At 38.8% G+C, this 15,527-nt stretch overlaps 2 protein-coding genes across 2 annotated transcripts in view; one reads left to right on the top strand and one right to left on the bottom strand.

Annotated features, from left to right (window-relative positions):
• GDA (guanine deaminase) overlaps positions 1-15,527 on the top strand; it is a 208,705-nt gene that overhangs the window by 28,264 nt on the left and 164,914 nt on the right. The window lies entirely within an intron of this gene.
• C20H9orf57 (chromosome 20 C9orf57 homolog) lies at positions 2,703-14,279 on the bottom strand. The gene is made up of 3 exons (XM_087444483.1): positions 14,177-14,279; positions 10,208-10,330; positions 2,703-2,827 (listed from the first exon to the last, which is right to left on the bottom strand). Exons 1-3 carry the CDS (start codon positions 14,277-14,279, stop codon positions 2,703-2,705), a joined length of 351 nt encoding a protein of 116 aa, XP_087300609.1.

Raw genomic sequence — 15,527 nt, 5'->3', positions numbered from 1 at the left:
CTCGGGGGTCAGTCATCAGCCACCCCATTTCCTTCTCCTGTGCTTCCTAAAGAGAGCCCCAAGTCTCGTGTCTCAGAGACTTGAAGTATATGCTAAGGAGTCAGGGTTGCACCATCTCACAGGCGCAGCTTCCTGCCCACCCATGTGGTTCTCCAAGAGCTGGCATCTGTGGAGGAGTCACCCCATGAGATGGTATGTCACCAGAAGGTCCCTCTGTACCACTCTCAGCTACTGGGACTCAGACTCCTCAGTCCCATGGGGAAAACAGCAATGGCCACCTCAGTGATAAAATATGTGCTTTCTGGACCTTCTGAAAACCTCACAACTGAGGGCCAGCAGGCAAAATGTTACATCCCTCCTTTGCTAATAGAATCATTTCACTCTCTTCTCTGCCACATCCTCCAGATGCTCTCAATTTATCGATTGCAAAGACATTTCTTTTAAATGAATTAAGGGGCATTAACCACTCAGGTTTCTATTTCAGTTGCAGAAAAAAACGTAATCAACAAGAAAGCCAACCTGATTTTCAGAGAATCAAGGGAGGTCCTCAGATCCATTAGCACTCAGTTTGATGTCTTAAAAATAGACAAAAATCAGGCTAATCTGGTATCACTTTGTCTTTAGGTGTGAGGAACAGGAAAAGAATAAACGTTGGCTGAAGAAATCTTGAATGGATAGGGACTCGAGTGGGAGGTGTAAACTGAAAAGACGCGGTTGCATGTCTGCAGGCCATCTGTGTGTTTCGAGGGAAAGGATGACTGAGAAATCATTAGAGTGAAAGGAAGACGGTATGACACTGAGGTGTCCCTTTTGAACTCAGCTCCCACGTAAACCAAGTATTGCCTGTGTCAACCTTAGGGGGAGTGGAAATGCCGCACCGTCCCTTGCATGATCAAGTATATTCGTTTCCCGTGGCTGCTGTAACAAATCACCACGTTAAAAGAAAGCAAATTTATTATCTGGAGTTCACAAGTCTAAAAAGTGTCCACAGGGCTGCATTCCTTCTGGAGGTTCTGCGGGAGAATCTGTTTCCTCGACTTTTCTAGCTTCTAGGGGTTGTCTACATTCCTTGGTCGGTGACCCCTTTTCTCCATCTTCAGAGCCAGCGGCATCTTTAAATCTCTCTCTGACCCTCTTGCTTCCCTCTTATAAAGACCCCTGTGATTGCATTGGGCCCCCCTGGGTAATCCAGTGTACTCTCCCCATCACAAAATCCTTAATTAAAGCACTTCTGCAAAATCCTTTTTGCCCTGTAAAGTAACATATTCACAGTTTCCAGGGATTAGAATGTGGACATCTTTGGGAGGCCACTATTCAGCATACCACACCAAGGAAGTGAAAATTATTTTTGTTCCCATAGTGACTTTTGGGTCAAATTGGCAGGCAGGTAAACTGCTTCAGGGATGGACTGCTGTCATGGCTTGTGTTTCTCATTTTCCTGGATCATACAGAGCTAGGTGAGCATTGATCGTATAACCAGGGCCTATCTCATGGGCTGTATTCAGCACCAAGTCTTGTTTTTATTTATTTGCTGAGGAAGATTCGCCCTGAGCTAACATCTATGCCAATCTTCCTCTATTTTGTATGTGGGATGCCGCCACAGCATGGCTTGATGAACAGTGTGTAGGTCCATGCCAGGGATCCGAACCTGTGAACCCCGGGCCACTGAAGTGGAGCATGCAAACTTCACTATGCCACCAGGCCAGCCCCCTTTTTTTAGTACTTGTTTTTTTTCAAAGTTTATAGAAAAGCGTTTGTTGAGGGCCTACTGCGTTTGAGATGCTGTCCTATGTTCTGAGAAAAAGACAATAAAAGAAGGTTTTATTGAGATTTATTATTTATCATTTGGATTTCTCAAACTCCTGAAAATACAGAGAAAAACAACTTTAAATTTTAAAACACAACAACCTCAAAGTTGCAAAAGTAGGGCATCGAATGAGAAAAATTGACAATGTGGCACATGAAAAAATGTGACATGCAGTTCAAAGCATATTCATTATCCTTTTAAATTCCTTGTGGATGGGAACCGATTCCTCTGCTTCAATGGAATTGCTTAATCTGCCAGAATTAGATGAGCCAAAGCACTTAGGCATGGTTAAGGTACGGAAATTCAGAATTTGGACAAATCCTAATGCAGATGGGAGAAAAAAGTGCCAGCCTTCACACCTGCCTGAGCCCTCTGCCCTTTGGGTTCATAGTTCTCACATGCTGATTCCTGGTTTATTTTTCTCAGTATTCGTTAAATCACTTTCTTACGTACAAAAAGTTACTCCAAACAGGCAGTTTGCTTTGGAAACAAGTGAACACTTTCAGGTCTCTTGGTATCTTGTGATACAATTCATTTGTAACTGTACTTTGGAGTATGGAAATATTTAGGAAAATTAGTAAACTAGAGAAGATGTGCATAATTTGACTCAGGGAATCACTCGCATTTTTACTTCTTTGTAGCCCTGAAATCACTGGAAGGGGCATTAAGCAGAAAGAGAGGAGAGAGACGGTGTTGAAGAGGATGAGTTGGAGGTGGTGGGGGAGAAGCTGGGCGCCTTGAAAGCCCAAATTGGTTTCAGACTGTAACTCCTGCCATCCGCAGAGGTCTGAGGTCTTTGTAGAGGGCTGACCGATGGTAGCTGACGTCTTGTGATGGCCAGGTCAGGCTCTGAGATTGACTGATCAGTCAGGCAGTTTGGATATGGGCCACTGGCTCAGAAATTGCACAAAGGACGATGGCAGCAGTGAGTAGTGTGGATTTCATAAGGTTTTATAATTCTCTTGAAACACTCATCTTGGCTCTCCGTGCAGCCTTTAACTGAATACCACTGTATTCCACCTGAAGGAAACAGAAGAGGGAGAGGGAGAGGAATCCCTTGGGAGGTGCACCCTACCTGGCCTCAGATGCTTCAGATAACTAACAGGTTAAAAAAACACAGACAAAGCAAAAACTCTGGGGTTATTGAGATACAATCATCTTGCCTTTAAGAACTCCCACCTAAAAGCATTCTAGTTGGGTACACTGCAATACACAAACTTGGAAATTGTAAAACAAAAAAGCTGTCAAAATCAGATGATAAAGGCCATGCAATTGCCGTTGACTGTGTAGAACTTTCTGAACTGTTAGCTGTTCGGAAGCTTCCTAATATCATCCCCCAGTTTTACCCAGGTCGTGAATTATTCAAAGGGCGGAATCCACAGAAGGATCATTAGATGTGGAAGTGCTTCTCAGAAATGGATGCGTGTCCTTGGCCTCACTTAATTTCCCCCCTGATTCCAGAAGTAATGCATGTTCACTGCAGAAAAATGTGAAAAATACACAAAAGTGCAAAGTGATGGTAACGTCCTGTAACCCTGCCATCCCCAGCTTCAGTTGTATGGGGGAGAACACAAAAGAGCAGGTCCCCAGAGACAGCACAACGGATGAAGCTTGAGAAAACAGTAGTCTCTCAATTGGGGGCAGTTTTGCTCCCCGACTCCCAGGATGTTAGATTATGCCCAGAGACATTTTTGTTGTTACAACTTGGAAGATATTACTGCGTGTAGTGGATAGACGCCAGGGATGTGCTAACTATCCTACAATACACAAGATAGCGCTGCGTGACAAAGAATTATCCTGCCAAAGTGTCAATAGTGTTAAAGATGAGAAACCCTGTTGACAAAACTATCAAAAGCATAAGTTCCAGTCCTGTTTGTTTCACATCGGTGTGAGATGGCAACATTTACAAGTTAGGAAACTGCTCTTCCCACAATGTTGTAGTCATTCTAGGTCCTCAACCTTCCAAGAACTACTGTCAAAATTTTGCTATATAAGCTTCTAGGCTCTTTCTTATGTGCAGAGCCCTTTGATACTTGTTTTGACGTCAAGCTGACCAGATGACTATCTGTCCACGTTCAGGACGAAAAGAGCAATGACCGAGAGCCAACATCTCATGGCTCCAGGCACCTTTCCCCTTCAATCAGGAAGGGGCTCTGCCTGGCGGAGGTGCAAGTCAGGGGGAACTTGGGGCTTAGAGAGGGGACTGAGGCTAGACAGGTTGAACAAAGCTCAAGTAACCCTCTTAATACCAAACTCCATCAGACACAATCCCCGAATTCTCTTCCTCTCTCCTGACAAACTTTGATCTCCTCTGACGTTTGTTCTCCCCATCCCATTCCATAGAGAAATTTAGAGTTTCGCTTTGTGCAGATTTTTATTCATAAGTGGTATACTATACATACTGCTTTGTAATTGACTTTTTTTCTGCTCAATGATGTTTTATAGATTTTCCCATGTTAACAAAGGGATCTAGTTCATTCTAAGTGTTGCAGTGTTCCATGGCCTGAATGTATCACAGTTTAACAGTCGCCTATAGACAGACATATGGGTCATTTCTGTTACTTTACTATTAAACATAATGCTGCAGTGAGAACTTTCACACATGCCTTCGTGTGATACATGTAAACACTTCTCTGTAGTAGAAACCAAGAAATAGAATCACTTTGTCGAAGGCTGTGCTCTTTAAAATTTTAACAGAAATTAACATACTGTCTGAAAAAATGCTGAACCAACCTAAACTGTCATTGGAAATGGGTGAGCGCTCTCATTTCCCCAATACTGTCACTAGCCCTTGATATTATAAAACTTCTGTAATTTTTACCAATCTGAGGGGTTAAAAATATTATATTATTTCTGTAATTTGCATTTCTTTGATATTTACTGATGGATTGAGCAACTTTTTATGTTTTTAGGTTAGGTGATTTATATTTCCTCTTCTTTTTTTTCTTTTTTCTTTTTGCTGAGGAAGATTTGTCCTGAGCTAACAGCTGTCACCAATCTTCCTCTTTTTTTGCTTGAGGAAGATTAGCCCTGAGCTAACATCTGTGCCAATCTTGCTCTATTTTGTATATGGATTGCTGCCACAGCATAGCTCATGAGTGGTGTAGGTCCACGCCTGGGATCTGAACCATGAACCCTGGGCTGCCGAAGCAGAGCGTGTGGAACTTTAACCACTCGGCCATAGGGCTGGCTGCCTATATTTCCTCTTTGGAAAGTTGCCTTTATATTCCTTCAATAAGTTTTTTTGTTTTTCGATTATTGGTCACTTTTTTTTTTTTTTTTTTTGGGTGAGGAAGATTGGCCCTGAGCTAACATCTGTGCCCATCTTCCTCTATTTTGTATGTGGGATGCTGCCACAGCATGGCTTGATGAGTGGTGTGTAGGTCTGTGCCTGAGATCTGAACCTGCTAACCCCGGTCCACTGAAGTGGAGTGCGCAAACCTAACCATTATGCCACTGGGCCAGCCCCTGTTGGTCATTTTAAAAATTACTTTTTAGAAATTCTTTATTTATCCTGGATAGATATTAATATTTTTTTTCCTGTTATTTATATTCTAACTATTTTCACTCGGTTTATTCTTTATTTTTTAAATTTTGGGGTAATCATTCATTTTATAAGCTGACTGGATGACTAAATATTGATATATTTAAAATATATATTTAAAATATATATCAAAGAATACACGTTCTTTTCAAATGCACATGGAACATTCTCCAGGATTGATCACATATTAGGCCACAAAACAAGTCTCCATAAATTTAAGAAGATTGAAATAATACCAAGCATCTTTTCTGACCACAACGGTATGAAACTAGAAATCAACTATAGGAAGAAAATCAGAAAAGCCACAAATACATGGAGATTAAACAAAATGCTACTGAACAACAATTGGGTTAACGAAGAAATCAAAGAAGAAATCAAAAAATACCTGGAGACAAATGAAAATGAAAATACAACATGCCAGAATTTATGGGATACAGCAAAAGCGGTTCTAAGAGGGAAGTTTATAGCAATACAGGCCTATCTCAACAAACAAGAAAAATCTCAAATAAACAATCTAACAATGCACCTAAAGGAACTGGAAAAAGAAGAACAAACAAAGCCCAAAATCAGTAGAAGAAGGGAAATAATAAAAATCAGAGCAGAAATAAATGAAATAGAGACCAAAAACAATAGAAAAATTAATAAAACCAAGAGCTGGTTCTTTGAAAAGATCAACAAAATTGACAAACCTTTAGCTAGACTCACCAAGAAAAAAAGAGAGAAGGCACAAATAAGTAAAATCAGAAATGAAAGAGGAGAGGTTACAACAGACACCTCAGAAATACAAAAGATTATAAGAGAATACTATGAAAAAATATATGCCAACCAATTCGACAATCTGGAAGAAATGGATAAATTCTTAGAATCATACAACCTTCCAAAACTGGATCAAAAAGAAGTAGAGAATTTGAATAGACCAATCACCAGTAAGGAGATCGAAACAGTAATCAAAAACCTCCCTAAAAATAAAAGTCCAGGACCAGACGGCTTCCCTGGTGAATTCTACCAAACATTCAAAGAAGACTTAATACCTATCCTTCTCAAACTCTTCCAAAAAATTGAGGAGGGTGGGAAGCTCCCTAACTCATTCTACGAAGCTGACATTACCCTGATACCAAAACCAGACAAGGACAACACAAAAAAAGAAAATTACAGGCCAATATCACTGATGAACATCGATGCGAAAATCCTCAACAAAATACTAGCAAATCGCATACAACAATACGTTAAAAAGATTATACACCATGATCAAGTGGGATTTATTCCAGGTATGCAGGGATGGTTTAACATTCGCAAATCAATCAACGTAATACACCACATTAATAAAATGAAGAACAAAATCACATGATCATCTCAATAGATGCAGAGAAAGCATTTGACAAGATCCAGCATCCATTTATGATAAAAACTCTGAATAAAATGGGTATAGAAGGAAAGTACCTCAACATAATAAAGACCATATATGAGAAACCCACAGCTAATATCATCCTCAATGGTGAAAAACTGAAAGCTATCCCTCTAAGAACAGGAACCAGACAAGGATGCCCACTGTCACCACTCCTATTTAACATAGTATTGGAAGTCCTAGCCAGAGCAATCAGGCAAGAGAAAGAAATAAAAGGGATCCAAATTGGAAAGGAAGAAGTGAAACTGTCACTATTTGCAGATGACATGATTTTATATATAGAAAACCCTAAAGAATCCACCAGAAAACTTTTAGAAGTAATAAACGAATATGGTAAAGTTGCAGGATACAAAATCAACACACAAAATCAGTTGCATTTCTGTACACTAACAACGAAGTAGCAGAAAGAGAAATTAAGAATACCATCCCATTTACAATTGCAACAAAAGAATAAAATACCTAGGAATAAACTTAACCAAAGAGGTGAAAGATCTGTACACGAAAACTATAAAACATTGCTGAAAGAAATTGAAGAAGACACAAAGAAATGGAAAGATATTCCGTGCTCTTGGATTGGAAGAATTAACATAGTTAAGATGTCCATACTTCCTAAAGCCATCTATAGATTCAATGCAATCCCTATCAAAGTTCCAACAACATTTTTCACAGAAATAGAACAAAGAATCCTAAAATTTATATGGAACAACAAAAGACCCCGAATAGCTAAAGGAATCCTGAGAAAAAAGAACAAAGCTGGAGGTATCACACTCCCTGATTTCAAAATATACTACAAAGCTATAGTAACCAAAACAGCATGGTACTGGCACAAAAACAGACACACAGATCAATGGAATAGAATCGAAAGCCCAGAAATAAACCCACACATCTATGGACAGCTAATCTTTGACAAAGGAGCCAAGAACATACAATGGGGAAAAGAAAGTCTCTTCAACAAATGGTGTTGGGAAAACTGGATAGCCACATGTGAAAAAATGAAAGTAGACCCTTACCTTACACCATACACAAAAATTAACTCCAAATGGTTTAAAGACTTGAATGTAAGACCTGAAACTATGAAACTTCTAGAAGAAAACATAGGCAGTACACTCTTCGACATCAGTCTTAGCAACATCTTTTCAAACACCACATCTGACCGGGCAAGAGAAACAATAGAAAAAATAAACAAATGGGACTACATCAAACTAAAAAGCTTCTGCACAGCAAAGGAAACCATCAACAAAACGAAAAGACAACCTAACAATTGGGAGAAGATATTTGCAAACCATACATCTGATAAGGGCTTAATCTCCAAAATATATAAAGAACTCATGCATCTCAACAACAAAAAAACCACCAACCCAATTAAAAAATGGGCAAAAGACCTGAACAGACATTTCTCCAAAGAAGATATACAGATGGCCAACAGACACATGAAAAGATGTTCAAAATCACTAACTATCAGGGAAATGCAAATCAAAACTACAATGAGATATCACCTCACGGCCGTCAGAATGGCTATAATTAACAAGACAGGAAACAACATGTGTTGGAGAGGTTGTGGAGAGAAGGGAACTCTCATACACTGCTGGTGGGAGTGCAAACTGGTGCAGCCACTATGGAAAACAGTATGGAGATTCCTCAAAAAATCAACGATAGAACTACCATATGATCCAGCTATTCCACTGTTGGGTATTTATCCAAAGAACTTGAAAACACCAATTTGCAAAGGTACATGCACCCCTGTGTTCATTGCAGCCTTATTCACGATAGCCAAGACTTGGAAGCAACCTAAGTGCCCATCAAGGGACGAATGGATAAAGAAGATGTGGTATATATACACAATGGAATACTACTCAGCCATAAGAAACGATGAAATCCAGGCATTTGTGACAACATGGATGGACATTGAGGGTATAATGCAAAGTGAAATAAGTCAGAGGGAGAAGGTCAAATACCGTATGATTTCCTTCATTAAGTAGTAGATAATAACAACAATAAACAAACACATAGGGACAGAGATTGGATTGGTGGTTACCAGAGGGGAAGGGGGGAGGGAGGAGGAGGGTGAAAGGGATAATTCGGTACATGTGTGTGGTGATGGGTTGTAATTAGTATTTTGGTGGTGAACATGATGTAGTCCATGCAGAAATAGAAGTACAATGATGTACACCTGAAATTTTTACAATGTTATAAACCAATGTTACTGCAATAAACAAAAAATTGAAAAAAAAAAGAAATTCTTTATTTATCCTGGATAGATATTAATATTTTTTTTCCTGTTATTTATATTCTAACTATTTTCACTCGGTTTATTCTTTATTTTTTAAATTTTGGGGTAATCATTCATTTTATAAGCTGACTAGATGACTAAATATTGATATATTTATAATATTTTATTTTTTAATTTAATTATTAATTATTTAATTTAATTAATTATTAATTAATTTAATTAATTCCTCTTTTTTTGCTGAGGAAGATTGGCCCTGGGCTAACATCCGTGCCCATCTTCCTCCACTTTATATGGGACGTCGCCACAGCATGGCTTGCCAAGCAGTGCGTCAGTGCGCGGCCAGGATCCGAACTGGCGAACCCAAGGCCCCCGCAGTGCAGCGCTCGCACTTAACCGCTTGCGCCACTGGGCCGGCCCCCGATATATTCGATGGGCCGGCCCCCGATATATTCAAATTTATCTATCAATTTTTTTACAACTTTTGCCTTTTCGATACTAAAGAAGCCTCCTCTTTTTCAAGCTTAAAATATGTTTTCTGGGCTGGCCCAGTGGCCTAACGGTTAACTTAGGCACACTCTGCTTTGGCAGCCCAGGTTTGGTTCCAAGGCACAGACCCCTACCTCTCGTCAGCTGTGCTGTGGCAGTGGCCCACATACAAAATAGAGGAAGATTGGCCACAGATGTTAGCTCAGGGTAAATCTTCCTCAGCAAAAAAATAAATAAATAAATAAAATTATGTTTTCCAATATTTTCTTCTGATGTCTTCATCGTTTGGATTTTTACGTTTAAACTCTTTAATCCATGCAGACAAGGCTGACTTCTTGGGCATGCAACCTGAGCAGTTCCACAGGGCTCTGCACTTAGAAGGGCCCAGCAAAGTTTGTATTGATTTTTTCTGAGGATGTGAGGGGTGTGAATGAGGGGGAATATAGATTCATTAGGAATGTGCGCTCTGGAGTGAAAGTACTTGCATTTAAATCTTGGCTCCAACACTTATTAGCTGTGTAACATCATGCAAATTTCTTAATCTTTCTATACCTCAGACTTCTCATCTTTAAAATGGGGATAGCGACGAGATCCAGCACACATTATGGTTTTGTTGGTGTAATGTGATCCAGGTAAAGCCCTTAGGATAGCATCTGGCATGTAGTAAATGTTCCACGAAGGTTTGCTGTTATATAAGGATTTTGCCTGTGCTCATTTTTAAGTGGGAAGACTTACCTTTAATGTGGATCTCTTTTATACAATACTGAGCAGGTTTTGTTACGCAGGTTCCGTAGTCTAAAAGACATCCATGGAAGGGGATGGAGAGGTTGCACAATCTGCAAATCACCCCTCCAGCATCTCCAAGTACAGGAGAGAAAAAATAAGGGGAAAATAGAGATGGAGGCAGAGAGAGAAAAAAAGAGGAAGAGGGAGAGACCCAAAAATAAAGCAGTGATTTTCAACTTTAAAAAGTAAGTACTATTTTTAAAATTCTAAAACTCACATAAATTAAAATTATTTTTATTTTGAGAGTGGTTGAAATTTCAAAGCATATGTTACATTCGTGGATTGGAAGCACCCTGAACTGATACTAATTAGAAGTGAGGCCAGGTGGTCCAAACAAGTTAGCTGGTTAAAATTTATTCAGTTCCTCAGTGCTTAATTAAATCAAAACACAGTTTTTTAGCCAGAAAATTTAATTTCAGCCATATATTCTCTATTAGGCCTTCATTTCAATGTCTAAAGTAGCACATTATATATAGTAGGTTTTCTGAATATCTTTTGCTGGGTTAATGTTTACATATTGGTTATCTTCAAAGTCAAATTCAGTGGTTCAAAGTGTTATTCATTTTGGTTATGTAAAAATAGCCCAGAGATTCATGAACTTCGTCAACATAGATAAGATTGGAAGATGTTATCTAGAAGATCTGTTTCCAAATTTGACTCTGCATCAGATTTACTTAAGCAGTTAAAACAAACATGGATTCCTGGAGGGCCCTCCCCACCCTCCCCCACCCCCAACCCACAGACTTGAGTTAGAATCTGTAGGTGGTGGGGCCCAAGAATTGATATTTTAGATTTGCAGAAACAGCAGAGGGCATGTGATTTGGTTACAGATATCTGGACCAGTTTTTGAATCAGTGGTTCTCTGGAATTTAGGAATCCCCTTTATGATAACTCCTGCAGGGAGCCTGGGCTAGTGATGGAGAGGTCATCACTACTAAAAACAGCTCAGATTGTTAAAAGATTATCTGAAATTCAGCCACAATTTGTCTTAGTGTTCATACTTCCCATCTTTTAATAGATGAAGATGATTGCCATGTCACTCCTATGCACTGGTAACCCCAAAGAAGAGTTTACTAGACATTTTGTGCAATGTATTTTATATCTCCCTCTGCCACATTGAAGGTTAGAAGAGATCCCTTTTAATAGATAATAGTCTGGCTGATGAGGCTAATTAACCTCTGTTGACTATTCTCCCCAGATTCAACCTCATCTAAAGACACTTTGGAAATTTCACATTGGTTCTATTACTGAGTGTGACAGACTTTCAATCCATAATCAATGATCAATCAACAAATATGTTTTAAGAATTCAGCTTATGCCAAGGACTCTGCTAGGCAATTTACATGCATTAGCCCAATAATTTCCCACAATAAACCTTTGAGGCAGGTATTATAGTTGTCCACATTTCACATAAAGAAAACTGAGGCATCAAGATTTTAAGCAGCTTGCTCAAGTGGCAGAGACAGGAGTCTGAAAAGGTCTGTGGGTATCCAGACCTTGGTATGCCCTCGTTCACCATGTCACTGGAGCTGCCTACCTTTTGCGTATCCCAAACCTTCTGATGTTGCCCTCTTCTTGCTGCAGATTTGGACTCGTCCTAGATTCAGGGTCAGTTGCCTACCGAATACTACGGCTGCTTGTTTCTTCAAGTCACCCCTGAGTGAGTTTTCCTCCTGGACTTATGTTTCTCAGTCTTGCAACTTGCCCTTAGAGATCCACTGCATGGCTCAGACCTTTGGTGCCAGTGGTAAGTGAAGAGCTTACATGAGACCAGATCTTTCTCTGCCTTGCCTAAGGCCCCTGGACTGTTTTCCTGGGTGAGATCTGCTCTAGCTTCTTTCTCTCCCTCTCAGATGGTCCCTACTCCTTCTGATTCCACACCCAATATCCATAGCCTTCTGCGTAAAACCTTGGCTCTGACATTCTTTACTACGACTGAAGATGATGCCTTAACTTTGAGGCTTTTTGCTGACTGTAGTGTTTAATTGCCTGAGTACTTATAAGTATGTTCATGGATCCCATTTCATTTCTTCCAGTCTCTTTTTGTCTGAAAATTTGTTGTTGGTTTTATTAATATAACTAACACATGATATATTCCGATTTGACAACCAAATTTAAAGCTTCAGGTTGTATGTAAAATGAATAGTTCTCTTACATGATTAATTCTGAAGTACGCTATTCTATTTTATGACTATTTATTACTGGGGAACATCCAACAGATTATATACATAATTACTTAACTGCATATTATAAATCATATATATAGTTATTTAAACAAATATTATAAATCATGATGATGGTGATCTTTTTTTAATAACCACCTCTTACATCATGGGCATGCCTTACTTCAAAACTTCTCTTTATACTGAATTTTCTTCTTTTACCCTCACATCTTTCTTGCGTGTCCAACAAAATTAATGCAGGCCCCTCCCTGAATCATTTTTTCATGATAGCCTAGACACTGAAGATGTTCTCTTGTGATTTTTCACCTATTCGTATACTCCCCTCCACATTCTCTACTGGAGAGAAGTGTAAGGACTTACTCCCCAGCACTAGACTACCAGGGAGCTTCAGAGAAGTGTAAGGACTTAAAACGCAGCAGAGATCCCACCTGTGCAGTTTGCGTTTCTCATTTCTTGCTGCCTTCTCTGCAACGGGTAATCAGAACTCTATTGTGTGCCGTATTTAGCAATGAGGGTAGTGTGGGAAGCAGAGGCTGCAAACGGTGGTCAGGGGGCCAGTTCTGGTTTGTTTAACTTGCAGAGAGCTTTCAAAAATTATATTAGTTGTCAACATTTAAAAGTTGGGAGAATTTTCCTACAAACGAATTTCTGGCTTCTCTTGAAGAATCAGAAGATTTGGCAATGTTGGGCTCTCCTTTCTCCACGGCAGCAAACATCTGTAACTGGGTATCAGCTGCCCCCCTTGATTTATTGCTGGCTGGCTTCCCCCATTTATGTTATCTGGTCAAAAACTTTAGGCATTTGAGTTGGTGACCCCACTATTTGGTAAGAAAAGTCTCTAAGTCCCAATAATAGAATTTTATTTATCTCTGGGATGCCTCATAGAAGTCTTCCTACTGAAGTGTGGTCTCCAGACCAACAGCATCAGCATCGCTTGGAAGATTTTTGGAAATGCACACTCTCAGGCCCCACCCCAAACCTGCAGAATCAGAAGCTGCATCTTAAGTAGATCCCCAGTCAACTCATGTACCTTAAATCTCCTGACTCTAGGAGACCCTGCCCTGTTAACCCCTGGGTTCAGCCTAGAGCAGCTGTCTCCATTACCATCTCACCATTTCACTGAGAGGGAGAGTTCCCTTGGTGGTGCTTGAATGTGCCTGTTGGAGATACTGCCATCCTGAACATCCACCTAGTTTGAGGGGCCTTAAGAATTCTGTAAAAGGACTTGAAAACTCTCTGTTATCTCCTTTGAGTAGTTCTTTTGTAAATGAAGGAATGTTGGATCGAGTGGTAGTGGAGAACGGCACACATGACAGGAAAAGTGCTAGTAGGCCCCTATCTATACTTTTGTTCTAATTAATTCACTTTCTTTGCTATATTTATAAGGGCTTTCAGCCTAATTTGATTAGTTCCAACTTAGTGACACTAATAGCAACATGTGGGCCACCAGCTACCAGCTCAGTTTTCTCATCTATAAAATGGTAAATAACAGCATTACTTGTAGCGTTGTCATGAGGATTCACTGAATTAATACAAATGAAAAGTTTACACCGGTACCTGGTATATGATAAGTACTCAATAAATGTTAGCTCTTATTATCTAAGTGCTTACTCAGGCCTTGTTATAAGCACCTTAATTACGTACCTTATTTAAGACCACTCTCCACTTATATTGTAATTCTGCAATTTCTTAAGTAATTTCCCTCTTTTTGATTTATGCTTTCTTAACGACTTACCACCTACGAGGCAGAATAAGATAAAAACACCACCGAAGACGATACTTCTCATTCTTAGATTTCTAGCCAAAAAAGAAGATGAAGGAAAGACACATCCCACCATTAAATCTTTCCTGGGGAAATAATAAAGTTACACATTTATGTTAGCTGTTATAAAAAGGGAAATGACTGGTTAAATTTCACTTATTTCATTAAGAAAATATAAATAAATTTATTTTGTGAAGAAGGAAAAATAAGATACCTGTCTTTATCGAAAATTCACCATAAAACTTCTCCTAGTTCCAGAATATTTTAAGTTTAGGTGTCTTCTTATTACTAAATATCATCCCCACCTTTCCTTTTTTTCCTGAATTATAATTGTTTTATGCAAAAATGTGAAGTTAGACAGATGATGTTTCTAGAACAATATTCTGTTAAAAATCCTTTTAACTATTAGCCAAAAGGAAAATCTTTATTTATGCTTCTTCATAAACTAATGCTTTCGTTGCAAATGATCATATTTGCAATGATTGTATTGGTATTTATAAATCATATTTTTAAGGAAAAGCATTATATGATTGTTAACAATAGTTAATACTTATTAAAATGAAGAGAAAGAAATTGTCAGATTGACTAAAACATAACATTTCAGTTATTCATGACCTACTTGCCTTCTTCATCAAGGTATTGTGGGAATTTTCTAGATCTGAGCTTCTTTAAAGGATCACAAGTAACATTTCTGATGTAAAGAAGTTCGTTATAACTGAAACAATCAAGGCCAGTCTCTGATCCACTAGATTCCAAACGGTTTAAACAGTAAAAATTGCCCAAGTAAACAGCAAAATTTTTCACCTGAACACTCTAATCTCTATGGAACTTAGTCACCTCACTCACGACATTAACATTATAAGATTAAGTCAACAGTTAAACTGATGAACTGTAAATTTGGCTAAAGGTTTCTGTGTTCACTATGCTACAGATTGGTTAGTTCACAAATACTTGGCCATAGGGGCATACTATCTGTTCATTCTATAAAGTGCTTGATCTTGATTTTTAAAAAAATACCATACAATCTTCACAGAGGAATTTGGTACATTCAGAAAGCAATTTGATTTTTAAAAATAATATTTATTCCTAAATTAATATATAATTCCAAATTAATACATTTTTCCTGAAACAAAATACTAAGAATATTAAAATCCCCTTTGACCCTGTTCCCACCAAATCCAGTGTCTTCCCCAAATGTAACCACATTATCCATATGTTGGATATCATTTTTATTCAGTGCATTTTCATAATACACTTGTAACTTGGGAATATGCGTAATATTGCTTTTTTAAAATTATTTTTGCAAAAATCGTATCATACTCTA

Source organism: Ceratotherium simum, chromosome 20 (genome assembly GCF_057802395.1).
Source record: "Ceratotherium simum simum isolate JZ-2026a chromosome 20, ASM5780239v1, whole genome shotgun sequence".
In the NCBI taxonomy this organism is placed as follows: domain Eukaryota; kingdom Metazoa; phylum Chordata; class Mammalia; order Perissodactyla; family Rhinocerotidae; genus Ceratotherium; species Ceratotherium simum.
This window is presented reverse-complemented; position numbering and strand designations above follow the sequence as displayed.

What these genes read in the sequence shown, in the direction of transcription:
- C20H9orf57 (XM_087444483.1), bottom strand. Translation starts at nt 14,279, where the DNA reads ATGGTGGGATGTGTCTTTCCTTCATCTTCTTTTTTGGCTAGAAATCTA. An exon ending in CTTATTCTGCCTCGTAGGTG is followed by an intron (nt 10,331 to 14,176) that starts GTAAGTCGTTAA and finishes CTGTACTTGGAG; the next exon opens with ATGCTGGAGGGGTGATTTGC. An exon ending in AAAAGAGATCCACATTAAAG is followed by an intron (nt 2,828 to 10,207) that starts GTAAGTCTTCCC and finishes TGTTTCCTTCAG; the next exon opens with GTGGAATACAGTGGTATTCA.